At 53.4% G+C, this 23,831-nt stretch overlaps 1 protein-coding gene across 1 annotated transcript in view; it reads left to right on the top strand.

Annotated features, from left to right (window-relative positions):
• The first annotated feature begins 1,439 nt into the window (after positions 1-1,439).
• CREB3L1 (cAMP responsive element binding protein 3 like 1) overlaps positions 1,440-23,831 on the top strand; it is a 35,684-nt gene continuing 13,292 nt past the window's right edge. The window contains exons 1-2 of the mRNA XM_047775889.1: positions 1,440-2,011; positions 20,520-20,748. Coding sequence (XP_047631845.1) covers positions 1,910-2,011; positions 20,520-20,748 — 331 coding nt within the window. The 5' untranslated portion in view covers positions 1,440-1,909. The remainder of the gene's footprint in view (positions 2,012-20,519; positions 20,749-23,831) is intronic.

The following is a 23,831-nucleotide window of genomic DNA, read 5'->3' as shown; positions in this document are numbered from 1 at the left end:
TCAGAACTTCCTTCTCCAGAGCTATGTCAGCTGGATCATGAGATGGGGAAAAGCCACATGCCTGCCTGCCCACCCCAGGTAAGTAAACAGCTGCTATCTCAGCCGAGGTGTGTGCCCTTTCCCCACCTTGGCACCGAGAGAGCAATTTGGGTGAAATCCCTGGCTTAACTGCAGTGACATCTCTGCTTCCTAAAGGCCATTTGGTTCCTGAACTAATTAAAAGAGCCAGACAGGGAGGACACACTTAATCCTATTAATGACTTCTGGGCAGGAACCATGTGCCCGGCCCTCTGAGGGAGTGACTTTCTGACCACTTCCATTTGTTCAGGTGCCTGGTGATTGTTTATCAGCCCTTTCAAACGATTAAGCTGTGCATGGCCAATTGGAGCTGGCCACTTAGGTAATGGATCCAGGGGACCTGGGAATGTCCGGTGACCATGAAGCATGGAGCCAGCCTGCATCTTGGCTCATACAAACTCCATGGGTCACTATTCTCCAACTTCTTGCTCTTCAGAACCATTAGAGGGACTTGACGATTGATGAGAAGAGGGGTCCTTACCTCACCTCTGCTGTTCACCCAGGCCTTTCACACACAGGGAAGTTGGATACAGTCCTTGCCCCAAGGGTTCGCAGAATCTAGTGGGATCACACACACATGAGCAGGAGTTCCCGTTGGTGGCACAGTGGAAATGAATCTGACTAGGAACCATGAGGTTGGGAGTTCCATCCCTGGCCTGGCTCAGTGGGTTAAGGATCCGGCGTTTCTGTGAGCTGCGGTGTAGGTCGCAGACATGGCTCGGATCTGGCTTTGCTGTGGCTGTGGCGTGGGCCGGCAGCTGTAGCTCTGATTAGGTCCCTAGCCTGGGAATCTCCATATGCCACTGGTGTGGCCCTAAAAAGCAAAACAAACAAACAGACAGACAGACACACGAACAAAACAATGACAATACTGCATTAGACTTGCCACCATGGAGGTAAACACACAATGTCCTAAGAGTGTAGAGTGGTGGTAACTGCTTCGGCTTGGGGGTCAGGGAAGGCTTCCTGGAGGAGGAGACCTGAAAATCTCCCATTGAGAGGAAATCTGATGAGGGATCCATGAGATGGAATTCCCTGACTTTGTATTTGGTTCAGGCTCTAGAATAAGCCTGAGAGAATAGAAATAACTCAGCTTCCTCCTGAACTTATGGGAGCGTGGTTGGCAAAGGCTTAAAGTGTCGAGGTTCGAGAAACAGTTATTGCCTCCAGTACAATTTTGCTTCAAGTCCCTACCTGGACTGTTCAGAGAAAAGAGATTCACAAGGAAGACTAGCTTGTATAGCTGTCTCTTTAAAAGAGGAGGGACGATTCCTCAGGCCACTCCCTCTCCTCATTAATATGAAAGTATCGTGAATATTGATGTGGGGGCGTGGCGCCTCGGCCGGCTGGGCTAACCAGCCCCGGGTTCCCGGTTTCAGAGAGGAAAGTGACAGAAGCGGTACACAGGGAGACGCAGAGAGAGCGGAGCGCCCGGCAGCCACCCAGTCTCGGGGGGGAGCGCTCAGCTCCCCCACCCCCGGCTCCCACCCTGTCCGGGGGGGCTCCTCAAGCCCTCAGCCCCACTCCTGGGCTCCCCATGGAAACCAGCTGTGCCCCTGGAGGAGCGGGAGGAGGAGGAGTCGGCTAAATGCCCGCGGTGCACCCGGGGCCCCTGAGCCCAGCCCGCTCTGCGCTGCTGCCCTAAGGCCCCTGAGCCCCCCGCGCCCCCTACCCAGGGCCGCGCCGCCTCCGCCTGCCCCTCCCCCCGGGGCTTCGCCCGGGACCTGCCCCCGCCCGCTTGCCAGCGCTCAGGCCGGAGCTCTGGGCCGGGCGCGCCGCCGCCCTGGAGTGAGGGAAGCCCAGCCGAAGGGGGTCTCCAGAGCCGGCCGAAATGGACGCCGTCTTGGAGCCCTTCCCGGCCGACAGGCTGTTCCCCGGATCCAGCTTCCTGGACTTGGGGGATCTGAACGAGTCGGATTTCCTCAACAATGCGGTAAGATGAAGGGTCTGTGTCCCTCTTCCACCATTTCTCACTCCTTTTTGCGGTGTGCCTGGGGCCCCCTGAAGGACTGGACTACACATCACTGAGCAGAAGTGGGGGAGGGGGCTCTGTGAAGGGTCCCCTCGAGAGACACGTGCCTAGAGCTCTGAGATTTGAGGACTGGATCCCTCGACACCTCCCTAGACCCTGAACCTGGACCGAAGCCTCTTGAGTTTGCGCCAGTGCACACTCCTCCCGGGGGGCTCCAAGGATACACTGGCCTCCTCCTTCTAGGGGAAGGGAACGTCGAGGCGCGGGCCGGCCCATCCTCATATGAGCTCAAGAAACACCAAATCTGTCCCCCGCCCAAGTCTCCTGGTGGTCTGCCACCCACCCGGGACACCCAGAACCAAATTGGGCGCCAAGTGGCGGTGCCCTTTCTTGTGCCCCTTCTTGTGCCCCCTTTAGGACTTCGGTGGCTTGGAGTCTGGTTCTCCGCTGGGGGGCGCACCAGGGGCCGGACACCAGACGCCCCTTGACGGGCCTGAGCCAGACCCAGCTTTTGAGCCAGACCGGGAAATTTAGGGGTGCAGCCGTGGCTGCCCCAGAAAGTCAGGCTGGAGATCCCCCAGGGAGGGACATGACACTCAACTGGTTAGGGCAGCACAGAGTGATGGCTCAGGAGGAGGGAAGTCTTTCTCTAGGTCTGTTTCTCTGTCCCTTGTCGAGATGACTGTCTCTCCTGTGGCTTCGTGGCGACCCTCTCTGTCTCTGGGTTTCTTCTCTTTCTTTTCTCCTCCCTCCCTAAGGAAACGTGGCTTCTCTCTTCTTCCCTCCCTCCCTCCCTCTCTCAGGCTCAGCCCTTAGGTCCTGGGGGAGGGGGAGGCTCAGTAACAGTAGAAAATATTTGCATTTAGAAGAGCCTACTGGGTTGAAAGGTAGGCAGTTTGGGGGATCTGGTGAGATCCCTCCACCTCCCCATGCAGTGAACTGCCAGCCTCTCTCCCTCTCCCTTTCTCTCGCCCTCTCTCGTGCACGCTCTCTCTCTCATACACACACACACACACACACACACAGAGATCACCTCAAGGGTCTCTACTTGCTGTTCTCTACCTCCTGGGACTAAGATGAACCTGGCAGACAAGAGCCAAGTGCGTGCAGACTTAAGGCCCCTTAAACTTCCACCTAAACTGTCCCAGGCTGCTGGTGGGGAAACAAGCCCAGGGAAAAGAACCCGAGTCAGGGAGGCATGGGGTAAGAGGTCTCCCGGTTCTCCTTAGGCAGGAGTGACTCTGCTCTCTGAGGAAGGCCCCTAGTCCCAGTCAGAGGAGCACACGTCTCCAGACAAGCCAAGTGGAGGAGGGGAGAGGGCTTGAACCAGTAGTGAGGAGACCTGGGTTCTAGTCCTGCCTCTGCGTCTGCCTCTCCCTGAGAGCCTGGGCCATGTGACCAGCTTTCCTCCCTGGGCCTCCTTGTCTCTAAAACCGGGAAGGTTGGATCGGTCTCTCTAAGGACAGTCTGGCACAGATCCTAAGAATGAAGTGGCAGGGGTCTGAGGTTCCATACACCCCTCCTGGAGCTGGTAACGGGTACTGGTCAGAGGGAGCGGGGTTTGTTGGAGCGCGTACCTTTGTTGGTAGAGGTGCCCTGTGAGGTTCCCTCAGCCCTCAGCAGGTCTTAGTTGGGCTTTCTACTGAATGAACTCTGCCGCCTACAGCCTCTTCCTGCTGTTCCATTCAGCCTTTCATCCCCAGCTGCTCATCTGGGCCTTGGTCCAGCACAGGAAAGGAGGCATGATCATGATGAGACAGTGGTATCTAGCATTGGGCCTGGGGAGGGAAAGCCCTGCTGGGGAAGCTCCTGACCTCAGGCCTAAGCACGGCCAGGTGAAGCAGGGGAAGAGGAAAGAATTTCTAAGAGGAAAGAAAACTCCTGGGCTCGGAATCAGGAAATTTGGTTCTAGCTGTGCTTCTGCCACCATCCAGCTGGGCAGTTCAGACAAGTGACTTTTCTTCCTGTGGGCCTTGGATTCCTCATCTGAAAAACGGAGCTAGAGAAGCTTCCCCTGAGAGTTACTGTAGAGATTTAGTGAGAAAATTCAAGATTAATGTTAAGATGATGTGTACCAGGTAAGTTTCCATGGTTACAATGCTTTGGAGACTAGATGGGGGGGGGGATAAGAACTACTCAGGTAGAGTTACTGTGACCCTGAGCAAGTTGCCTTCCTTCTCTGGTGCCTCCATTTAGATGTCTAAGGTCCCTCCTAGCTGGCACCCCATACCAACTCCATCCCCAACTCCCTCTTCATTCTGCATAAGGATAGTAAAATGTTTCCAGGGTTAAAGATGGGAAAGGGTGGAGTCTGTGTGCTTCTCACTCTGGAAGATGGAGGGCAAGGTATTCACTATCCTCTTTAAAATCCAGATAAAGGCCTTAAAGTCACGATGGAAATCGGGTGTGCTCTGTTACTTGGTATTAAAAGGCAAAAATCAAAAAGGATGCTCACCCAGAATACAACTGTGTAAAAAATATGCATTCACTTAATCAGAGACAGGAGAATGAGTCCTGCAAAGTCATGTGTGCTTGGAGGTGGCCAGAGGTGCTGTATTTTTCCTTCTGTGAGGCCGCCTTCATCCTGTTGCAATCTTGTCTCTGTGAGTCTCAGACATCCCTCGGAAGGAGCTGCCCATCCTGCCAGATGAAGGGGCTTCTCCTCCCCTCCCCACCTTCCCACAATTCCTGATGTGACTTCCCTAGAGCCCTCTTCCCTTGGACCCTGTGATCCCTCGGCCCTGGGCAGGTGTGAGAGAGGGCCTGATGCTCAGAGAACTAGGATAAAGGTCCCAGGGAGAACAGGTCGAGTCTCCAGAGAGCATGAGGTCCTTCCTCTGGCTCAGGAGAAGGGAAGACCCTGGTTTCTCTAGAGGGAAATGGCTTCAGATCCCAGAGAAGCCCCAGCTGGGAGGGTGTGGGGAGGAGGAGAAGGAGGAAGATGAGTTCTGTTGTCTTGGAGGAGCGGGAGCAGCAGGAAGCTGCAAGGATGTTTGCCCAGCACACTCATTCACCTCACAGCAGCTGGGGAGGCCAGGTGCAGGAAAGACCAGGACCTGGGGACCAGCCCAGGAAGGGGAGTATGAAGGCTAAGCCTGATCACTGCTCCCCAGGCCCCCAGCCTGGCTTCTCCTGAGCTAAATGGAAAACCACCACCACCACTACAACTACCACCACCACCACCCAAGCCTTTGGGGGATTTAGGGAGATTAGAGAAGTATGTGCATTTGGGTGTTCCTATGTCTGTGTGTGGGCCTTTAACAGCCCTTAAAAGGGGATGGGTGAGTGTGTGTGTGTGTGTGTGTGTGTGTGTGTGTTTCTCTTTAAATTCTCACCAAGAGGAAAGAGGACCCAAGGGCGAAGGAACTCTGGTCTCCAAGTAGAATCCACTAGAAAAAGAAGTAATGGAGGAAAACTGATAGAGGAGCCCAAATTTCAGGGCTTCTGTTCAGGAAGGGAGATGGCACCCCAGAACCTCTTTCTCCTCCAAAACACTGGGTTTGTTCGGGGCAGCTTTTTATTTTTGCTCCCCCCACTGGGGTGTGAGCTCCTGGAGGGCAGGCGTTTCTCTGTCTGGTTCACAGCTGTATCTCCAGTGCCTAGTACAGTGCTTGGCACAGAGTAGGCTTCAACCAACCATTGATAAATGAATGAAAGGAGGGCCAGGCCAGGCCCCACATTTTTTAGGGAAAAAGAAAAAGGGTGCTCATCTGCTCCCCACCATCAGGGTCTTACAGCCCACAGTCTCTGAAATTCAGGTAGGTTTCCAATGAGTTATCATTGTCTTGATTCATCCCCGCCCTTGGCACAGACCCCCACAGCCCCTGGTCTAGGACAATCTAAAGCTGACTTGAGCCACAGCAGATTTAAACTTGTGGCTTAGGTCTCACCCTTAAGCATTGGTTGGCTTACAGGCTTCCATCTTCCCCAGTTTCCTTCTGTTCAGGTTGCTCTGGGACTCCTAGATCCCAGGAGCAGCTTAAAACTGTCTTTTCCAGTGCTGCCACAGGGCCTTTGCACATGCTATTTCTGACATCTAGAATACTTTCCCTCCAGTTCTCTCCATCTCAGCATCCTCAGTTCAAATGTTACCTCTTTAGGGAAGCTTCCTCAGCCACAAATGGGACCCCTGTTATTCTCTGTTTCAGTTCTTTGATTTCTTTGTAGTCCTTATCCCAATCTGCAGATTTTTATTGTCTGCTTCCTCTGTGAGAAAGCAAGTTCCATGAGAACACCAACCACGTCAGTTGTATTCATTGCCATAAATCTGGCACACCACTGTGGCACAAAATAGGCACTTAATATAGTAAAACTCCACCATAAGGCAATAAGCTGAGTCCAAAATTTTCAATCATATAAAATACACAGTTACATTATTGCAGGATCAATGAAAAGTAGTATTTTTCAGTCGGTCTGTACTGTCACAAAAAGCACAAAAGTAAAGATTGTGAAACCTCAGCGCATACAGCAAACCAAAGTGAGGAAGTTCCAAAGGAGCACAAAGCAGTCACTTCTGTTCCAGCCCCACAAAGATAAGAGTTTTGCCCACCTTTATTTGAGATGGGCCCCAGGCAGAGGACAGAAGCCAAGTTTTGGTCACAATTAAGCGGACTTTGCTCCATTTAAGGGTTTACTGTACTTGTAGAGAAAATTACTTCAGACTAGGGCAGTCCCTGTAAGGGAAGGGAAGAATGTTTTTTTAAAAGACAGGCCTGAGTATGCAAGAAGTGTATGGATAATTCCAGAAGGGGCCCCAGATTCTCAGGGTCCTGGCCCTGGCCTGTGAGAGGAGAGACCTCACGTCCCATCCCCCACCTTCTCTTCATCCTCACTCCAGACTGCCGCTCCCTGGTCCACCTGGGAACTTGAACCTTTGCTCTCTGCAGCTCCTGGGTGATGGGGATGCTGGATCCCACAAAAATGTTGTCTGTACATCTGGTCCTCCGGCTTCCCTGGACCAGCTGGGAATTCACTTGGTTTTCTTCAATATACACACCCAGTCCTTCAACAACTAAAGGAGCGCCAGTACTGGTCACTAAGCAAAGTGACCTCCAGCCACTCACAGCCATGTGAGAAACAGAGAGGGTGCCAGTAGCACTGCAGGGTGCCATGATGGAGCAGAGCATGATGGGAGTCCGAGGAGGAGCCTCCAGCCTGGGTGAAGGTCATGGAAGGTTCTCAGAGGAGGTGACCTCTGCACCCAACCTCCCTGATGTCCCCATCCCTACTGGCAAAGGAGTGAGTGGAAAGCATTTCAGTGGGGAGGACTGGGGCTGTGTCCCTTTTCTGAGCCTGTCATATAGGCATCATTGTCCCTTGTGCAGATGAGAAAACTGATTCTCATAGAGGAGGGAACATCTTCTTGCTGTTCTCAGAGCAAGAGTCCCATGGAGCCAAGGAAGAGAAAGCACCATCTTCTCTCTCCCTCTTCTTCTGGTTTGAACTTTGCCCTCTAGGGCAAGGAAAGTCTGGGATCTCAGATAGCAGAGGCGCCCTGCCTTGATCCTTGCCCACTCGCATCCTTAGGGGACCACGGATGACAGCCAGCACGTTGGTGGCCTGTGAGAGAGAGACCTCACACCCCATCCCCCACCTTCTCTTCATCCTCACTCTAGGCTGCCGCTCCCTGGTCCACCTGGGAACTTGGACCTTTGCTCTCTGCAGCTCCTGGGACTGCAGGTCTATTTGTACCTGGCCTGTCTGGCCACTGTGCAGGGGAGGAGCGGATGAAGAACAGCCCCCCTTTGTATCTTCCCTTCCCCATACAATGCGCCTCCTGCAAGTCCTGGGACCGAGGCCCTCTCAGAGCATCCCTCTCTGGGACCTGGCTTGCCCCTGAACCTCCCTTAGGAAACCAGCTCCAGATGCTGGAGAACAGGCTGTTCTTCTGGAAGTCTCGGCGCTCCAGGGGGCAGGATGGAGGAGGAAGATTTGGGTGGAGTTAAGTCAAGGCCATGAGCATGATCTGGCTGGAACACGATGTAACCCACTTGAGCAGGCAGAGTAAGTGGTAGAACCCTTGAGCAGGAGTGGGGAGAAGGTAGGCACCAGGGTGTCTGGTTCAGGGGAAGCTGGGAGGCAAGATACGGCCCAGAACTCTGACCACAAGGGAAAACAGATAGATCAAAGGTGATTTCCTCGGAATGTCAAAGACCCTAATCCTCATAGGCCGGACATACCATGTCAGCAAGGCCAACTTGACAGCTGGAGCAAGACTGGGCTACCCTGCTGCAGGGTTCATTGGGCCTCCTCTCCCAGCCCTCCCAGGACAGAGCCCTCACCGTGGCTTCCTTGGCCCTTGGCTCTTGGCCCAGGAGCCATTTCACCCATCACAGAGAGGCTGACACATCTGGGCTGGGCTGTGTGGTCTGACAGAGCAGCTGGACAGCAGCAGCTGTCCCCCTCTTCCCCTTCCAAAAGAATAACAAAAAGGAAAGCAGCAGTGGAAGGAGGCAGGCCCTCAGGCCCTCCTGGAGAGCCAGGAGGCAGTTTAAAGCAGTGAGTGAGGGGACTTGCTGGGGAGGCAGACAGGCCCACGCCTTTTCCCACGTGTGCCCCTCCGCCTGCAATGTTCTCACCTCTCCTCACCTCACTGCCCTAACTCGCTCTGTGACCTTGGACAAATCACTCCCTCTTTCGGGGGCCTTGGTTTCCTCGCTGCTGGACTAGACTGAGAGTTCTTTGAGGGCAGGGAGTATCAGGCAATTATTTCAGTCTATTCCTTAGATGTAGCTATGGTGACTGAGTGCTTGGGAAGTGTTTATTTATTGACTAGATGGAAGGAAGGAAGGAGTGAGGGGGGTGATGGGTGGATGAATGGGTAGGTGGACAGATAATGGAAGAAAAGATACTTCCACACTTCCAGCCTTAATGGTACTTTTCTTTTTTTAAGTGGGTCTTATTTATGAGGTAGTGAATCTTAACCTAAAGCCCACATCTACCTCTCACTCTTTCATGATGGTCTTTTCTACTATGAAATATATTGTGCCCATAAGAGAAGATGCATACTGCATCCATATACATTACTAAGCACAATAAAACAGACACCTGGCATAACCCAGCTGAAGAAATACACCCAGCTCTCAACATCCTGGGTTCTCAAAACAGCATGAGTTTGTGGAAAAGCTGAGCTGTGGACTGTAAATCCACTCCACACTGGGCAGACTGTGAACAGAAGCTCTCCTAGACCTGGTGCCTCCTCCCAGACCCCACCTGACCAGAGAGCAAGTCCACAGGTCAGATGGCAGATGCCTTGACAAGTTCTGCGAAGCCAAGCTGTACCAGAAGTAGGCTGGAGTGACCATTAGTGGCTGGTTTTAGCCCCGCCCAGACCTGGGAGCAAATCCTGGTTCTCACTGCTTGTCGTCTGGGTGAGCTTGGACAGGTGCCTTAACCTCTCTGAGCTTATTTTCCTCATCCATAATGTTAAGATGACCCTAGAATATAGGGTTCTTACAAGGATACAATTAGGTAAGTCTTGTAGAGAACTTAGCACAGTGCATGGCACATGGTAAGCCCTTTATAAACAAGAGTTGTTGCTGCTGTTTTCATTTTCATTGTTGTCATCACTGCCTGAAAGGAAGGTCCCTAGCATTGGACAGCCCTTGGAAGAATGTCTCATTTTCATCCCTTTGCTGACCCCTGATCATAGGGATTTTATTTGCCTGTTTGACCTCTCTAGAGCTGAAAGGCTGCTTTCCTGGGACAGAGGCAAAAGACCCCAGGCCCCTTTTCAGGGCTCTGTCTTCCTGGGATCAGGAGAGGAACAGCCAGGGACAAGCAAACCCAGGGCCCAGATGAGGACCCAGTGCATAGAATGGGGGCCCATATTTTGTATCTGGCCCTGTACTAGGTGTTGGGATGGGGCAGCAGGAAATCAATCATCCCGTCAACATCCAGTGTTGTCATGTATGCTTAAAAGTACAAGCTCTGCAATCAGAACTTGGGTTCAAACCCTGGCTCAACCACTTGCTAACTAAATTAAATGAATAAGCTACTTAACTTCCCTATGCCTCAGTTTCCTCCATTACATGGCACTACTAATAGGACCTACCCGATCTTCTGAAACTTAAATCAGAAGGAGCTAGAACAGTGCCTGGCTTATAAACATCAGCTATTATCATCATCATCATTACTATTAGGCATAATATATACCAGGCCCTGTGTGAGGCCCTGCAGAGGGTTCAAGGATGAAATTCATCCTATATCCTATCCTCAAGGTGGTTAAAGTTTAGAAGGAGAGATGGGTCCCACTGCAGATAATTAGAGTTCAAGGTATGATACTAACCAGTAACTGAACTGTCTCTAAGTGCTACAGTGGTATAAGACAGAGAGGACTCTTCTAGTTGGGTGGTCAAGGAAGGCTTTCTGGAGGAAGTGGCATTAGAGTTGGGGCTTAAAGGCTGATAGGAGTTAGATGAGATAAAGGGCAAAGACCTTCCAGGCACAGGGAATGGTACAAGCAAAGGCCCTAAAGCCATAGAGCTTACAGCAGGTTTCAGGAGCTGGGAGCAATCCTCCAACTTGGCTGGAGGGAAAGGGAAGATGAGGGGCTCCAGCTATAGTGGGAAGTTGAAATCAGTTTGCGGCAGACCTGAATGCTGTGCTTAGGAGCTGGGGGTCTTTTCCACAGGCAAGAGGGAGCACAAGATAGTTCCCTCTGAGTTGGACAAGGTGGTGGTCCCAGCTCCTCTGAACCATCTCAGTGCTAGGAGTTCTAGAATCCATTGGACTATCCCAGCTGTCAGCCTGTCTGGATCATCAGGGCCTCTCTCCCAAAGCAGACAGCACTGTGGCCCCTCGCTGAGCCCAGAGCAGCCCCAGGCAGCAACTGACCCCAGGTGCCTTCTCCCCTCTGACTTCCACCCCTGCCCTGATGCTCACCCTGGGCCAGGAGTACCAGTTCCCTTCTGGCTCTCTCATCCCCAGTACTCAGGGCCAGGCCGGCCTGGGGAGGCCCAAGACAACACCACCCTTGCAGAGGGACAAGCTCCTCTTTGGGGCTGAGGGCTCTGGTCTGAACAATGTCCTGCCTCCTGACCTAACCCCAAGACCCTGATGGGGTTCCCTCCACCCCCTCATACAGCACAGGACACTCCACTATCAGGCAAAGTATGTCCCCGTTGACCCTAAAGGCCTGGAAGGATCTAAGCCCTCCTTCTGAGCCCAACCCAGCCTGACAACTGATCTCCTTGGCCCTCCCTCCCATCAGCTGGGACAAGATACCCAGGGCCCCTTTCATCATCCTCACCGAGGAGAGGCCCAACCCTGCCCTCTACTACCCCAAAGCCTTCACCCCTTTCTCTCCCAGGGCTGCAAATCAGTTCCACATTTGGGATCTGGCAGGCACTATCTGCTCACAGCTTTCCCCTCCCAGTTAGCTCAGGCTTCCATCTCCCCCCACCCATGGGGTCTGCAGAAGGGGGAGGGCTCTTGCCTCGGGCCACCCCTTCAGAGGTCTGAGATGAAGCTGGACTGCGGCAAGGTACCAGAGGGACAGTAGACACGAGGCCCTTCCAGGGAGAGATAAAAGAGGAAGGATAGGGGGTGGGGCAGAGGCAGAGCTTGAGCAAGCATACAGGGGATGAGGGGTTGGGGGTGGTGAGGGAAGGAGCGAGGTAGTTCCCAGCTCAGCACATTCCTGAGACATCTGGCCATGCTGGAAGGGCCCCAGCTGGCCTGCATGGCTGTGGCTCCAGCTTCTCTGCTCTGTGATGTCAGGTCCCAGCCTTCCCTCTCCTCTAAGAGTCCTACTGGCCTGGGGTCCACCTTGGGGTCCTCCTCCTCCCTGGACCTCTCACCCCCAAGTGAGCAAGAAAGATGCCCCTGGGCAGTGGAGGAAATGCCTGTGTCAGAGGAGGACCCAGGCCTGATGGAAGAGGCAGACATGGAAGACCCAGGGGTTTGCCCGTGCGACTGACTCAAGGAGATTCCTCCTTTGGGCTGATGCCTGACTCCTCCCTTCTCCCTGGAAGGGAGGTAGAGATAGAGTAAAGACTCTGGGAATGGCTGTGAGATCCTGGGCAAGTCCATTCCTCTCCTGGCTCTCAGTTTTCCTCTCTATAATAATAATGATAATGATAATGATAGCTATATTTGAAGAGCGCCTTCTATGTGGCCTGCATTCTACAAAGCACTTTACAAATGCCATCTCATTTCACCCTCACAGCAACTTCAACGGTGGGGTAGAAATAAGTACCCCTATTTTACAGCTGAAATTGAGCCTCAGAGAGGTTAAGTAACTTGCCCACGGCTACACAGTAGATAGCAAAACCAGGATTAGAACATGGTCTGTCTGCCTCTCTTGCTTGTAACCGTTGAACTACAGTGCCTCTCCAAGTAAAGGGGGCTGGACCTAATGATGCCAGAATTCCTTTCAGCTCTGAAACTGCGATGATTTCTTTTGGCTATCGTGGGCTCTTCAAGAAGGGCAGGGGCAGGCATTAGTCACACACTGGGTGGGGAAAGGAGGGCAGAGGCAGCTGGCTTTGAAGCATCAGACGGGTCAGGAATCTTTGGAGGCCCCCTCCTTTGGAAGTCTGGACCCCAGGGACTGGAGTCACAGCCTGATCCCCAGCCGAGCCCAGGGGTCCCACACCTTCCCTGAAGGAAGGGAGTAAATAAGGAGAGCGAATGCAACTTCTTCCAAAAATAAAACCTGAGGACAACTCAGACAGGCTGGGACCGCTGAGGAAGCCAGAGGCCGAACGCTGAGTGCACAGAGGAGAGGGAAGAGGCCAAGGGAATTCCAGCCAGAGCCCAGTGGCAGGCTCCAGCCCAGGAGGGCCTTCCAGCTGGCCGGAGGCCAGGAGAGCAGCTTGGCCGGTTGGCCACTGGGCTTGGTTTGTACTCTTGGGCCTGGCCTAAAAGCCTGGGGACAGTTCCTCCAATGCTGAGTTGAGGGCTGTGGTCCCCAAGTACCTGTTCTAGCTTGGGCTTTAAGAGCAAAAAAATCCTTGGGAAAAAACAACCTGAAGAATGGGTACAATAGGCCCCACTAGGGAGGAGCTGAGGGAAGGCGTCCAGGCACATGGAAACTCTGCCTGGAGCGGGAGCAAGCTGGCATCAGAGCGGAATTCAAGGCAGTCATTCCTGGAGGCTCAGCTGCAGAAAGAAAAAGGCCTCAGTCCATTTGCTCATTGGCACATTCTTTCACTCACCCACTCACTCAGTCACTCAGCAAACAGCTGAGCACCTACCATGTGCTGGAACCAGTGCTAGGCTTTGGAGACACAGATGAGAACTAGACACTGCAAATCATAGAGGTGACATGGCTGGATCATTTCAAGCTATACTAAGGAAACTGGAACTTACCCTAAGGGCAGCAGGGAGTCATTAGTGGATTTTGAGTAGGGGAGTCACACAGTCATATTTGTGTTAGGAGATCCCTCTTGATGCGGAGAATGTTCTGGAGACAGAGCAGAGTTTAAGCCTTGGACCTACCTTCATAAATGGGTGGTCACACCACTAGTTAGGAAGACTTTTTTTAGCAGGAACTGGATCTTATTCATCTCTGTATCCATAGGTCTGGGCACACAGTAGGTCCTCAGTAAACACCAAACCTGAGTGATGAATAAATGGATGGGATCAGACAACCTTATGCTCCAGAGGCCCCCTGTGCCAGCCCTGGCACTTACTCTCCAGTGTCCTGAACTGTCCCACAGGGATCCTCTGGCCACTGCCTATGGACTAACATCTCCAGCAGCCAGACCGTGGGCTGCTGTGCCCTCAGTGGTGCCAGTCACAGCTAATCCCAGCCCTGGGCGGCGGCACTAACTGCCATCTCTTCCTCCTGCCCAGACAGTACCTGGCACTCGCCCCAGGGTTGGGCCACAGCATATGGGCCGCCTGGTCAGAAGAAGCCAGGGGCTGGCCGGGAAGCTGCAGGCTAGCTCTCCACTTTCCTGAGGGGCCTGTGGCCTGGCCAGGGAAGGGTTACCCACAGTGTCAGGAGGGGGTCTGGAAAACCAGACTAACAGGCCTGTGGGGGCTGAGAGCATGTGATCCTGCTCTGCACAGAGGCTGCCTGTGGTGGGTGCCAGCCTGCCCTTTCCACTCTCCCTTCTTTTCTCCAGGACACAGGCACAGCAAAGTTCAATCCCTGTGGTGCCCCCTCCTCCAGTCCCAGCCCCAGACGAGCCTGAGACTCCCAGAGCTTCCACACTGGGTGGGTGGGGGGTGGGGGGGTCACATGACTCAGGCATGTGGCTTGGCACAGTCAGCATTCAGTTCTGTGGTGGTGTGCAATGTTGTGTGTGTTCATGTGAGAATGTGTCTGTGACCGTGACCATGTCTGGAATGACTACACATACGTGTGTGTACACATGGGCGTCTATGTGAATCTGACCACAACGGAGGAGTGTGTCCTTGTTGGGACTGTGTGAGTCCAGGAGCGTGTACATGTACACTAGCACCTGTGCCGGGCTGTGTAAGGAACAGTTGGAATGCGTCCGTGGATGGGGATCTTAAGTTGTGCGGTGTCAGAGAGGTGGTGTTTCCCTGTGTAAGAAGGAACCTCACAGTCCATGTCTGTGTAACATGTGTGTGTGTGCGCGCGCGCGCGCGCGCGCATGCACACACACACACACACACACACGGAAGCATTTCTGCTTATTTGGACTTGGGCTCTGTGGTGAAGAGTTTGGTAGGGGGAAAATATGAAACCTCAGCAGCTGCCTTCCCTGGGCCTGTGGGGAACGGGGGATGAGAGTGAGGTTAGAGGTTGGAACAATGTGCTCCCCTTCACCCCCTTGCCCTGCCAGGAAGGCTCAGGGAGGGGCCAGCTCCAGGGACAGGGAAAACTGGCTCCATCCCTTCGCAGTCCCCAAGAGGCCTGGGCAGAGGAAAAGAGCCCACTTTCTGAGGGCTAGTCCACTCCGCCCTGTGCCTGTCACCCCTGCCTCAACAGGAACGTGGACTAAAATGGATGGGGAAACAGACCTGGAGAGGAGACACCACCTGCCCCTGCACAACTGGGGCCTCCAGAGTCTGAGTCCAGGGCCTTTTTTCCTTCAGAGTCTAGTTCTGGGAAGATGCCTGGATCTCCCCCCACACCCCCCCCAAATGCCTGGATGGTGATGCTTAAGGACAAGAAGGGCTGAGAACTGGGTACCCAGGGGCCCACCTCCTTTCCCCAAGCCCCTCCCTGCTCTCTCTTGACCCTCCCCTCCCCCCACACACACACTCAGGGCACAGCAGTGACTCAGACTGGTGGCCCTTCAACTTGAAATGGGGGCAATTTTCTAGTGACCACGAGGCAAGTTAACCGTCCGGGAATGTATGGGTCAGGGGAAGGGGGGGAGGAGGGGTAGCCTTGGGGGGAGGGGAATGGGAAATGTGAGCGGCCTCTCTCCTCCCCTCTCTCCCCAGAGCTCACTCTCTCGGAAGGAATGTCCGGGCTCGGCATTCCCCCCACTCCTTATCCCACAGCTCAGCCTGGACCCACTCCGGTCTCCTCCCTCCTTTCCCCAAACAGACTGAATCAGCCTGGACCGGGGGGAGGGGCAGAAGCCAGGGCTGGGGGTGCGGACGCCGCCAAGGGCTTGGGGCATGAGGGAACCGGACGCTCTGAGGCTGTGTCAGGTGGGGAGAACCCCTTTCCCGCACACACTCTCAGCGGACAGTCGCGCCCCCCGGGGCTTTTCCCTTCCTCTGCATTCACCCCGGGGAGGAATTAGGAGAGTGGGACCGAGAGGAGGTTCAGACGGCGCTATGACCGCTGTGCCCCGCCTCCTCCTACCAGCGACAGAGACCCCAAAGCCCCACAGATGTAGCCCAAGGTAGAATTAATTATTCGAGGAGAGGAGGAAGTTGCTGAGCTAGGGATTTAAGACTTGGGGCCTGGCCTCGCGTTCGAGCTGGAGACATCCAAGAGGGCCTTCCCTCTTCACTTCCCACCGCTTGTGGCGCAGAGTTGGGGCCACGCCACTGATAAGGGTCTGAGGGCACCATGGGGGGGGGGCCCACCTGGAAGCTCAAAGGGGTCATTTCTGCTTCTGGCCCAGGTGCAGAAAGGGACACAAGGCGGGACTTCGCACACTCTGCCCTTACAGCGCCCGCACCGTTAGCAGAGGCAGCGGACCCTCCCCCGCGTAAGCTCTGACCCCCTCCCGCGCCCTCGCCGCATCTGCGGCGGGCGTCTCGCTGCCTCCTCCTATTGGCTGCGAGCTCCGCGGATGCGACCAATGAGCAGGCCGAATTCCGGCGCGGGGCGGCCCCCAGCGCACCAGCGTTACCCTCTCTTGGGCCGCTCTGGGCCTATAGGACCCTGTCCTTCTTTAAATTTAAAGGGCCGTTGCTGAAACCCGGCTCTGACAGTAGATGCCGCTGAGGGGGAGGGGTGCGTGGGGCTGAGAGCCCGAGAGCTTGGGACCTCTCCTCCAAGGGAGTGGAGCCGGCGCCGGCTGCGCGTGGCAGCCGAAAAGGAGCTTATGTTGGCAAGACTATTGGAAAAAGTCTTTAACAAGGAGGGAAACAAATCATAATATTTCCTTCTCTGGCTTCCCACCCCAGTTGCCTGGAAAGACACCCCCATAGAACGCTCACCCCAGTGGAACCCTATCCCCCTCAGAATATTGACTCTCTACTGTTTATAGAATCCTGCCTCCCACCCCCAGTAGTTCCATCGGACAGTCTGAAACCTGAACTTTTTGTGTGTGAACTGGAGGAAGAGCTGGATGTGGTTTGGGTGGTGGGGGGTATGGAGGGACAAGGTACCTTGCTGGAGCTGAGGAGGCCTGAGATCTCCAGAGTGGGCTTTCCAGGGTTGGGGCGGGGGGGACGAGTACAGAGAGGACAGGAAGGAGAAGTTGCGCACAGTCCTGTGCAACCCCAGAGCTGGGGAGAACCGCTCCCTTACCACACTCACTGTGTGACCCTGGTAGGCGGCTTTCCCTCTCTGGACGTCAGTTTCCTCATTAGCAAACAGAGAGGGGGCAAGGGACCATGGACTTTCTCAGGTCCCTTCTGCCTCTAAATTGATGGTGTAAACCAGCCATAACTGGGCTGCTCCAGATAAAAGTAGGGCTACAAAATCTCTAAAGGGGGTGGACCTTCCGACACGCTCCAGTGAGCAGGTGGCCTGGGGGTGATGGGACATACCTACCGTTGCCACCAGAGGTCACCCCAGCACACAGGGAAGCCCTTAGCAAAGAAGACTGGGTTCTCTGCGTGTCTCCCACTCCCACCCCGCTTGCCCCTTGGCCGCCCTCCCCTTCCACTTGGCTCCCACCCTCTGGAAAATCCGTCCTGCTGGGCCTTGGCTGCTGCCTCCAGCAGGTGAGGTGGGGGCTGCTCACAAAGAGGGGCCAACTGAGTTCCCTCAGCAGGCGCCTATGGACACCCCAAAAAGGGTCTCTGAGAAGGACCTGGCTCATCTGCCTGGAGCCAACTCCTTTAGGGACCCCGGCCCAGACTGGAGAAAGTGTCTCTCCTCTCCCAGGCCCCGGGAAAGGGCTTGGCAAACCCTTATCGCCTGAGAAGCAGCTGCTGGAGAAATACCTTAGCAGCTGACTCACTGGACTCTTCACAACCCCCTCCCACTGGGCCCCACACAGGCCTTTGAGAGACCCTGAGAGAGAAAGAGAGAGCCCCCAGCTGGGCTGGCCCAGACTCTGCTGAGGATGTGCCTAGCACAATCCAGCCTGTGGCTGGCTGGGTAGCTGGTCGGCATTGCACCCTGTAAATAGCCTCTGGCTGGGATCACAGTTATTCTTTTAAGTCTTGTTCAGCCTCACCCCAGGTATTGATGGACGATTGACATACTGATGGCGTTGTCCTCTGGGGTATAGGGCCCTGTCCCTCCACCCGTAGTTGTTGAGCATCTACCATGTGCTGGGGCTGGGACCCTACAGGTGAGCCAGATCCAGACCCTACCTCAGGGAGTTCATGGTCGAGTAAAGGGACAATTCCTGATCAGGGGAATATCTGCTGCCCCCAAGTGCTGGGCGGTGACCAGTTGCGGACGCTTCCCTGCTCTCCTTGGCTCCCTGGCCCTCAGTCTCCCTATCTGCCAAAAGCAGGTACGCAATTCCTTGTCTTCTGGGTAATATGAGAATTAAATAAGACAATGCATAGGAGAGCACTCAGAAAGTTAAAACCACAAGCAAAATGTGGGATCATGATGATAAGTTCTGACAAGCTGGGCAGAGGAGAGGCTACTTAAGTCTGTGGGTTTCCGAACTCATTTTATTCTGGATTCTGTGACCCGTGCTTTGTTTGGGGGGAGGACCAAGCCACCTCTCCACATGGACACCAAGCTGAGTTCAGCTCAAACTGAGTTAGGCTTTTCATAATAACAATAGCTAACAGTTATCAGGCACTCACTACATACTAGGCACTGTTCTCAGTGTTATATGTATTTACTGTGTATACGTACGTTATACGTATATGTATGTTATGTATTTCCTCGTTTTATTCTAATGGTCCTACAAGATAAATATTAAGCACCTAACAAATATTCGATCCTCATATCAACACTATGAGGTAGGAACTCTTACTTCCCCCTTACAGATGAGGAAACAGAGGCCCAGAGAAGTGAAATAACTTAGCAAGGAGTTCAGAGTCAACATGAAGCCTCTCTGACTGCAGAGCTTGTGCTCATCCTGAGCCCGCAGACAGATGTTTGTGTGCTCTGAATCTTATTCTCAGACAGAGGGCTTTTCTGCTCATCCCTTCTGGATGGGGACAGGCTCCCAGTATTCCAGGGCAGAAAGCCAAGACTCCAGACCTCAGAAGTCAGTCCTTACCCGCTCACCAGGGGGGGCACCCCAGGGCCAGAAGCAAGACCCTAGCAGATTCATCTAATCAGTAGATAATGAATGAACTAGGAGTTCCCCTTGTGTCTTAGTGGGTTGAGAACCCAGCTAGTATCCATGAGGATGCAAGTTCGAGCTCTGGCTTCATTCAGTGGGTTAAGGACCTGGCATTGCTGAAAGCTGCCATGTACGTCACAGATGTAGCTGTGGTGCAGGCCCGCATCGACCCCTAGCTTGGGAACTTTCATATGCCGCGGGTGCGGTCCTAAAAAGAAAAAAAATGAATGAACGTTTCCTTACATATGTATAAATCTTTAGAGGGGAAAAAACAAGCACCTCCTGTGTACCAGCCACTGGATGCTTTATGAATAAGAGGTAACATTTGTTGAGTAATTCCTATACACCAGGGACTACCCTAAGTGCTTTACATGTATTAACTTGTTTAATCCTCACGATCATCCGAGGAGATAGGAAATATCATTATCCCCACTGTACAAAGGAGGAAGTGAAACATAGAGACGTGAATCAACTTTCCCAGGATCACAGAGACCAATATTTTTCAGGCTGTTCTGTTTCTGAGAAAAGTATTTTACATCCTTCCCAAGAGCATACACACACACATAACTGAGATTTTTTTAAATGTATCAGGTATTTAACTTCCCTACATGAAGTGCACTCTGATATTTTTCTACTCTATTTTGTTCTGTTGTCTTTTTTCTTAAATTCTGGTCGTGACCTACTAAATTGATTTCACAACCCATTAATGAGTCACCACCCATGGTTTGAAAGGCACTGAGTCATAGCTAGCAGCATCAGGGCTAGGATTCGAACCCAAGTAAATAGACTCTGGAGCCTGATCCCTTGGCATAAAGAATAGCTGGGGAGGAGTTCCCGTCGTGGCGCAGTGGTTAACGAATCCGACTAGGAACCATGAGGTTGTGGGTTCGATCCCTGCCCTTGCTCAGTGGGTTAACGATCTGGCGTTGCCGTGAGCTGTGGTGTAGGTTGCAGACGCAGCTCGGATCCCGCGTTGCTGTGGCTCTGGCATAGGCAGGTGGCTACAGCTCCGATTGGACCCCTGGCCTGGGAACCTCCATATGCCGCGGGAGCAGCCCAAAGAAATAGCAAAAAGACAAAAAAAAAAAAAAGAATAGCTGGGGAAAGGGAGCCAATAAGTCATGAGGACAAGTGGGGTCTGTGCTAATCAGGGGAACGGAGTCCCCTATGATTCCATCTTCTTGCAGGCCAGCAAAAGATAATGCAAAAGTCACTAAGATCGCCTTTGGAATGCAAACGTGCTGGCATAGATAGATATATTCTTTGGTGCTTAGTCTCCCATGAAAGAAATAAGGTGGCCTGAGAAACAGACTTGGGCAATCTAAGTGATTAGACCAAGGTCACAGAACCAGAACTAAAGCCTTGTGTCCTGTCACCTGGATTCTTTCGCACCCTGCACGGCTCACCTTTGAGGATACTGACTGAGAGGCCAGGGATGGCAGTGGAGATGGCGGTGGCAGTAATGTGATGATGGGGTGACAGTCGTGAGATAAATGAGAATAGCTGGCATGGTGATGTGGCTGGTGGGGAAGTTAGTGGTGGAGGTGGTATTAACCATGGCGGGAAGGGTAAAAGGGAGGTTGCAGGGACAGCGGTGGTGGTGGCAGCGCTGGCGGCTGAACAAGCTGACTCCTTCCTCTTCCCTCCTCCTTCCCTAGCACTTCCCTGAGCACCTGGACCACTTCGCAGAGAACATGGAGGACTTTTCCAACGATCTGTTCAGCAGTTTCTTTGATGACCCGGTGCTGGACGAGAAGAGCCCTCTACTGGACATGGAACTGGACTCCCCCACGCCAGGCATCCAAGCCGAGCACAGCTACTCCCTGAGCGGTGACTCGGCGCCTCAGAGCCCTATCGTGCCCATCAAGATGGAGGACACCACCCAAGGTAAGAAGGGGTGGCAGGGCCCTGGACCCCAGATGCAGAGGAGCCACCCACAACCACCTTTCAGGGGGGCTGCCCCATGCCCCTTTGTTCTCCCTCAAGTCGAACCCAGATGGGCATTTCTCAAGAGGGCCTTTTGTTGCCTTAGATCAGCGATGTGCAAAAGGAGGGGTGCCCAGACCTACAGGATCAGAAACGCTGTGGGTGGGTCCAGCCTTCCAGGCGAGGCTGATGCCTGCTTAGGTCTGAGAACCAGACTTAGATGAAACAGTTGGGGGGTAGGGGAGGATTCAACAATAAGTGTAGACAAGTTACCAAGACCCTAGAATCCTACCACCTCTTCATACTGTGGTGTCCTCTGAGATGTAACCTGGAGGAATTCTGGCACCCTACTTTTATTCGCAAAGGTAGGGTTCTCTACAGCTCTCTTCCCCCCCCACCCCCCTCCCTTTTCAGCAAAGGGCCCTTTGAGGCCTGCCTCTCAGGTAACCCACATTTGAGAACCCCAGACTGTGCCTCACCCGGAAATGATTTTTTGAGGCACTTCTTCGAATGCACGTAGTGCAGGCTCCGTCGTGTTTTGGCTGGGTGATCATGGACTTGTCTCTCAGCCTGTGTAAGCCTCTGTTTCTTCATCAACAAATGGGAACAACAATAAAGATTTCTATAGCCCGCTCCAGTTTATGCAGTACCGTTGTATTAACTATCGCATTTATTTCTCACAACTCACAGGTGAGGTTGGAATCACCGTTATCAGAATTCCCATTTGTCTGATAAGGAGAATGAGACTTCAGGAAAGCTGAGTTGTTCAGGTCACACACACAGTAAAATGTAGAGCCGGGTCTTGGGAGCAAGCAGGCCCCCAATTTGAAACCTCATGCCCTCTCCACCACCACATTTGCCAGCATCAAGGGGCAGTAAAGAGTACCGGCTTTGGAGTTCCCATCGTGGCTCAGTGGTTAACGAATCTGACTAGGAATCATGAGATTGCAGGTTCTATCCCTGCCCTTGCTCAGTGGGTTAAGGATCCAGCGTTGCCGTGAGTGTGGTGTAGGTCGCAGATGTGGCTCAGATCCTGCGTTGCTGTGGCTCTGGTGTAGGCCAGCAGCTATAGCTCCGATTAGACCCCTAGCCTGGGAACCTCCATATGCTGTGGGTGCCGCCCTAGAAAAGACCCAAAAAAAAAGGAGTAACTGGCTTTGGTCTGCATCCCAGTACTTTCATTAGCTGCTGCGTGATAGTGAACAAATTGCTTAACCTCTCTGAGCTTCAGTTTCCTCAATTATAAAATGAAGATACTAGGTATCTTGAGAATTCTGGCCAGTATTAAAAGTATATACATAAAGTACCCAATTCAGTGCCCAGCACATTATTTATATATGTAATTAATGGCTTTTTCATTGTGTGTATAGAAGTCCTATTAAGGAGTTCCCTGGTGGTTCAGTAGATCAAGGATCTGACATTTTCACTGCTGTGGCTCAGGTTATTGCTGTGCCAAGAGTTCGATACCTGGCCTAGGAACTTCCAAATGCTGCAGGTGTGCCCCCCCCCCCAAAAAAAAGTCCCAGTAAGACTGTAGTGGCTATGAGTTCCCATTGTGGCTCAGCAGAAACGAATCCATGAGGATTCTGGCTTGACCCCTGGCCTTGCTCAGTGGGTGGGAGATCCGGCATTGCTGTGAGCCTTAGTATAGGTTGCAGATGCGGCTTGGATCTGGCGTTGCTGTGGCTGTGGCGTAGACTGGCAGCTGTAGCTCCGATTTGACCCTTAGCCTGGGAACCTCCATGTGCCTCTGGTGCGGCTCTAAAAAGCAAAAAATTAAAATTAAAAAATTAAAAAGATTGTAGCGGCTAGAACTATGAACAGGGTTTTTATTCCTCTTTCTTTCAGAGAACAATGGTCTTGAGTGAATTTTTTAATATTCTCATTTATTAAGTGGGCAAAAGACCAGAGCCCGCCTCCAAGATTGATGGGAGTTCTTAGGCATCAAGAGCTTAGAATTGGACTCAGTGCAAAAAGTGTGAGCTGCTCCTGAGGGTCTTTGAGATCCCCCAGGGGCAGAGGCAGGATTTGTGCCCTGTCCCCACCCACCTGCTTGAGGGCAGGGACACCTTCTGGGGCTTTAAGTGGCTCTAGAGCTCACGTTCTGGAGATTCCAGCTTCCCTGCGTGCCCTGGCCTCAGCCAGCCTCTGGAGGTCACCTCCGTGGGGCGTCAGGCCCCCACATGGGGAGGGGCAGCATGGGGGGTGGACCGCCTCCCAGTCCAGCAACTCCTCACCACCCCAGGTCTATTTTTAGAGCAATTTGTCTGTGGGTGCTTTGCAGGGGGCAGCTTCCCGGAGGCCAGCGGGCTGGCCCTGTAATTTGGGAAGATTGTGGGTGTTCCTGGAGCCCAGGGGCAGCCTGTAGCCCAGAACTGGGGCCCTCAGTCTCCCAGCAGGGTGGGGCCTGGCCTCTGAGGTGGGCTTGGCAGCCACTGACCCCTCTTCCCACCCACAAGAGGCCCCAAAGGCTAGAGTCCCCTCTTGTCCCTCCATGCTGGCATCTCAGACCTCTGCCTCACCAGATCCAGGTGCTGAACACCTGGGAGTAAGGCTAACTTGGAGTGGAGGACTGTCGGCACCTGCCAGGAAAAGGGGTGATGCCTGGCAGCCCTGTGGTGAGGCCAGGAGGCTCACCAGGTGGGCAGGAGGTGGACACAGATCTGGGAAACCTGAGCATGCCCCCTCACCTTCCACATGCCTTCTATGTTTGGCTCCATACGTTCCTTCCTCTCTGTCCCCACTGCCACTGCCCTAGCTCATCTTTTCTCACTGGATGATTTCAACAGCCTCCTGCGGGTCTCCCTGCCTCCATCTCGCCTGCAGCCAGTCCAGCCTGCACACACAGGCAGAGGGATGTTTTTTAACATTGCAAATCTGAGCATGCGTAAAACTCTTCAGTGCCTCCCTGTTACCTTTAGGACAAAGTCACAGCTCCAAGCCCAGCCTCCAGGCCGGGCCATCCCTGCTGGCCTCTCTGATCCCATCCCTTTGCGATCTAACTGTGCCAAACTGCTGGTAACTCTCACCAGATCCCCAGCACC

This window comes from Phacochoerus africanus, chromosome 4 (genome assembly GCF_016906955.1).
Source record: "Phacochoerus africanus isolate WHEZ1 chromosome 4, ROS_Pafr_v1, whole genome shotgun sequence".
In the NCBI taxonomy this organism is placed as follows: Eukaryota; Metazoa; Chordata; class Mammalia; order Artiodactyla; family Suidae; genus Phacochoerus; species Phacochoerus africanus.
The sequence above is the reverse complement of the archived record's forward strand: the minus strand, read 5'-3'. Positions and strand labels throughout refer to the sequence as shown.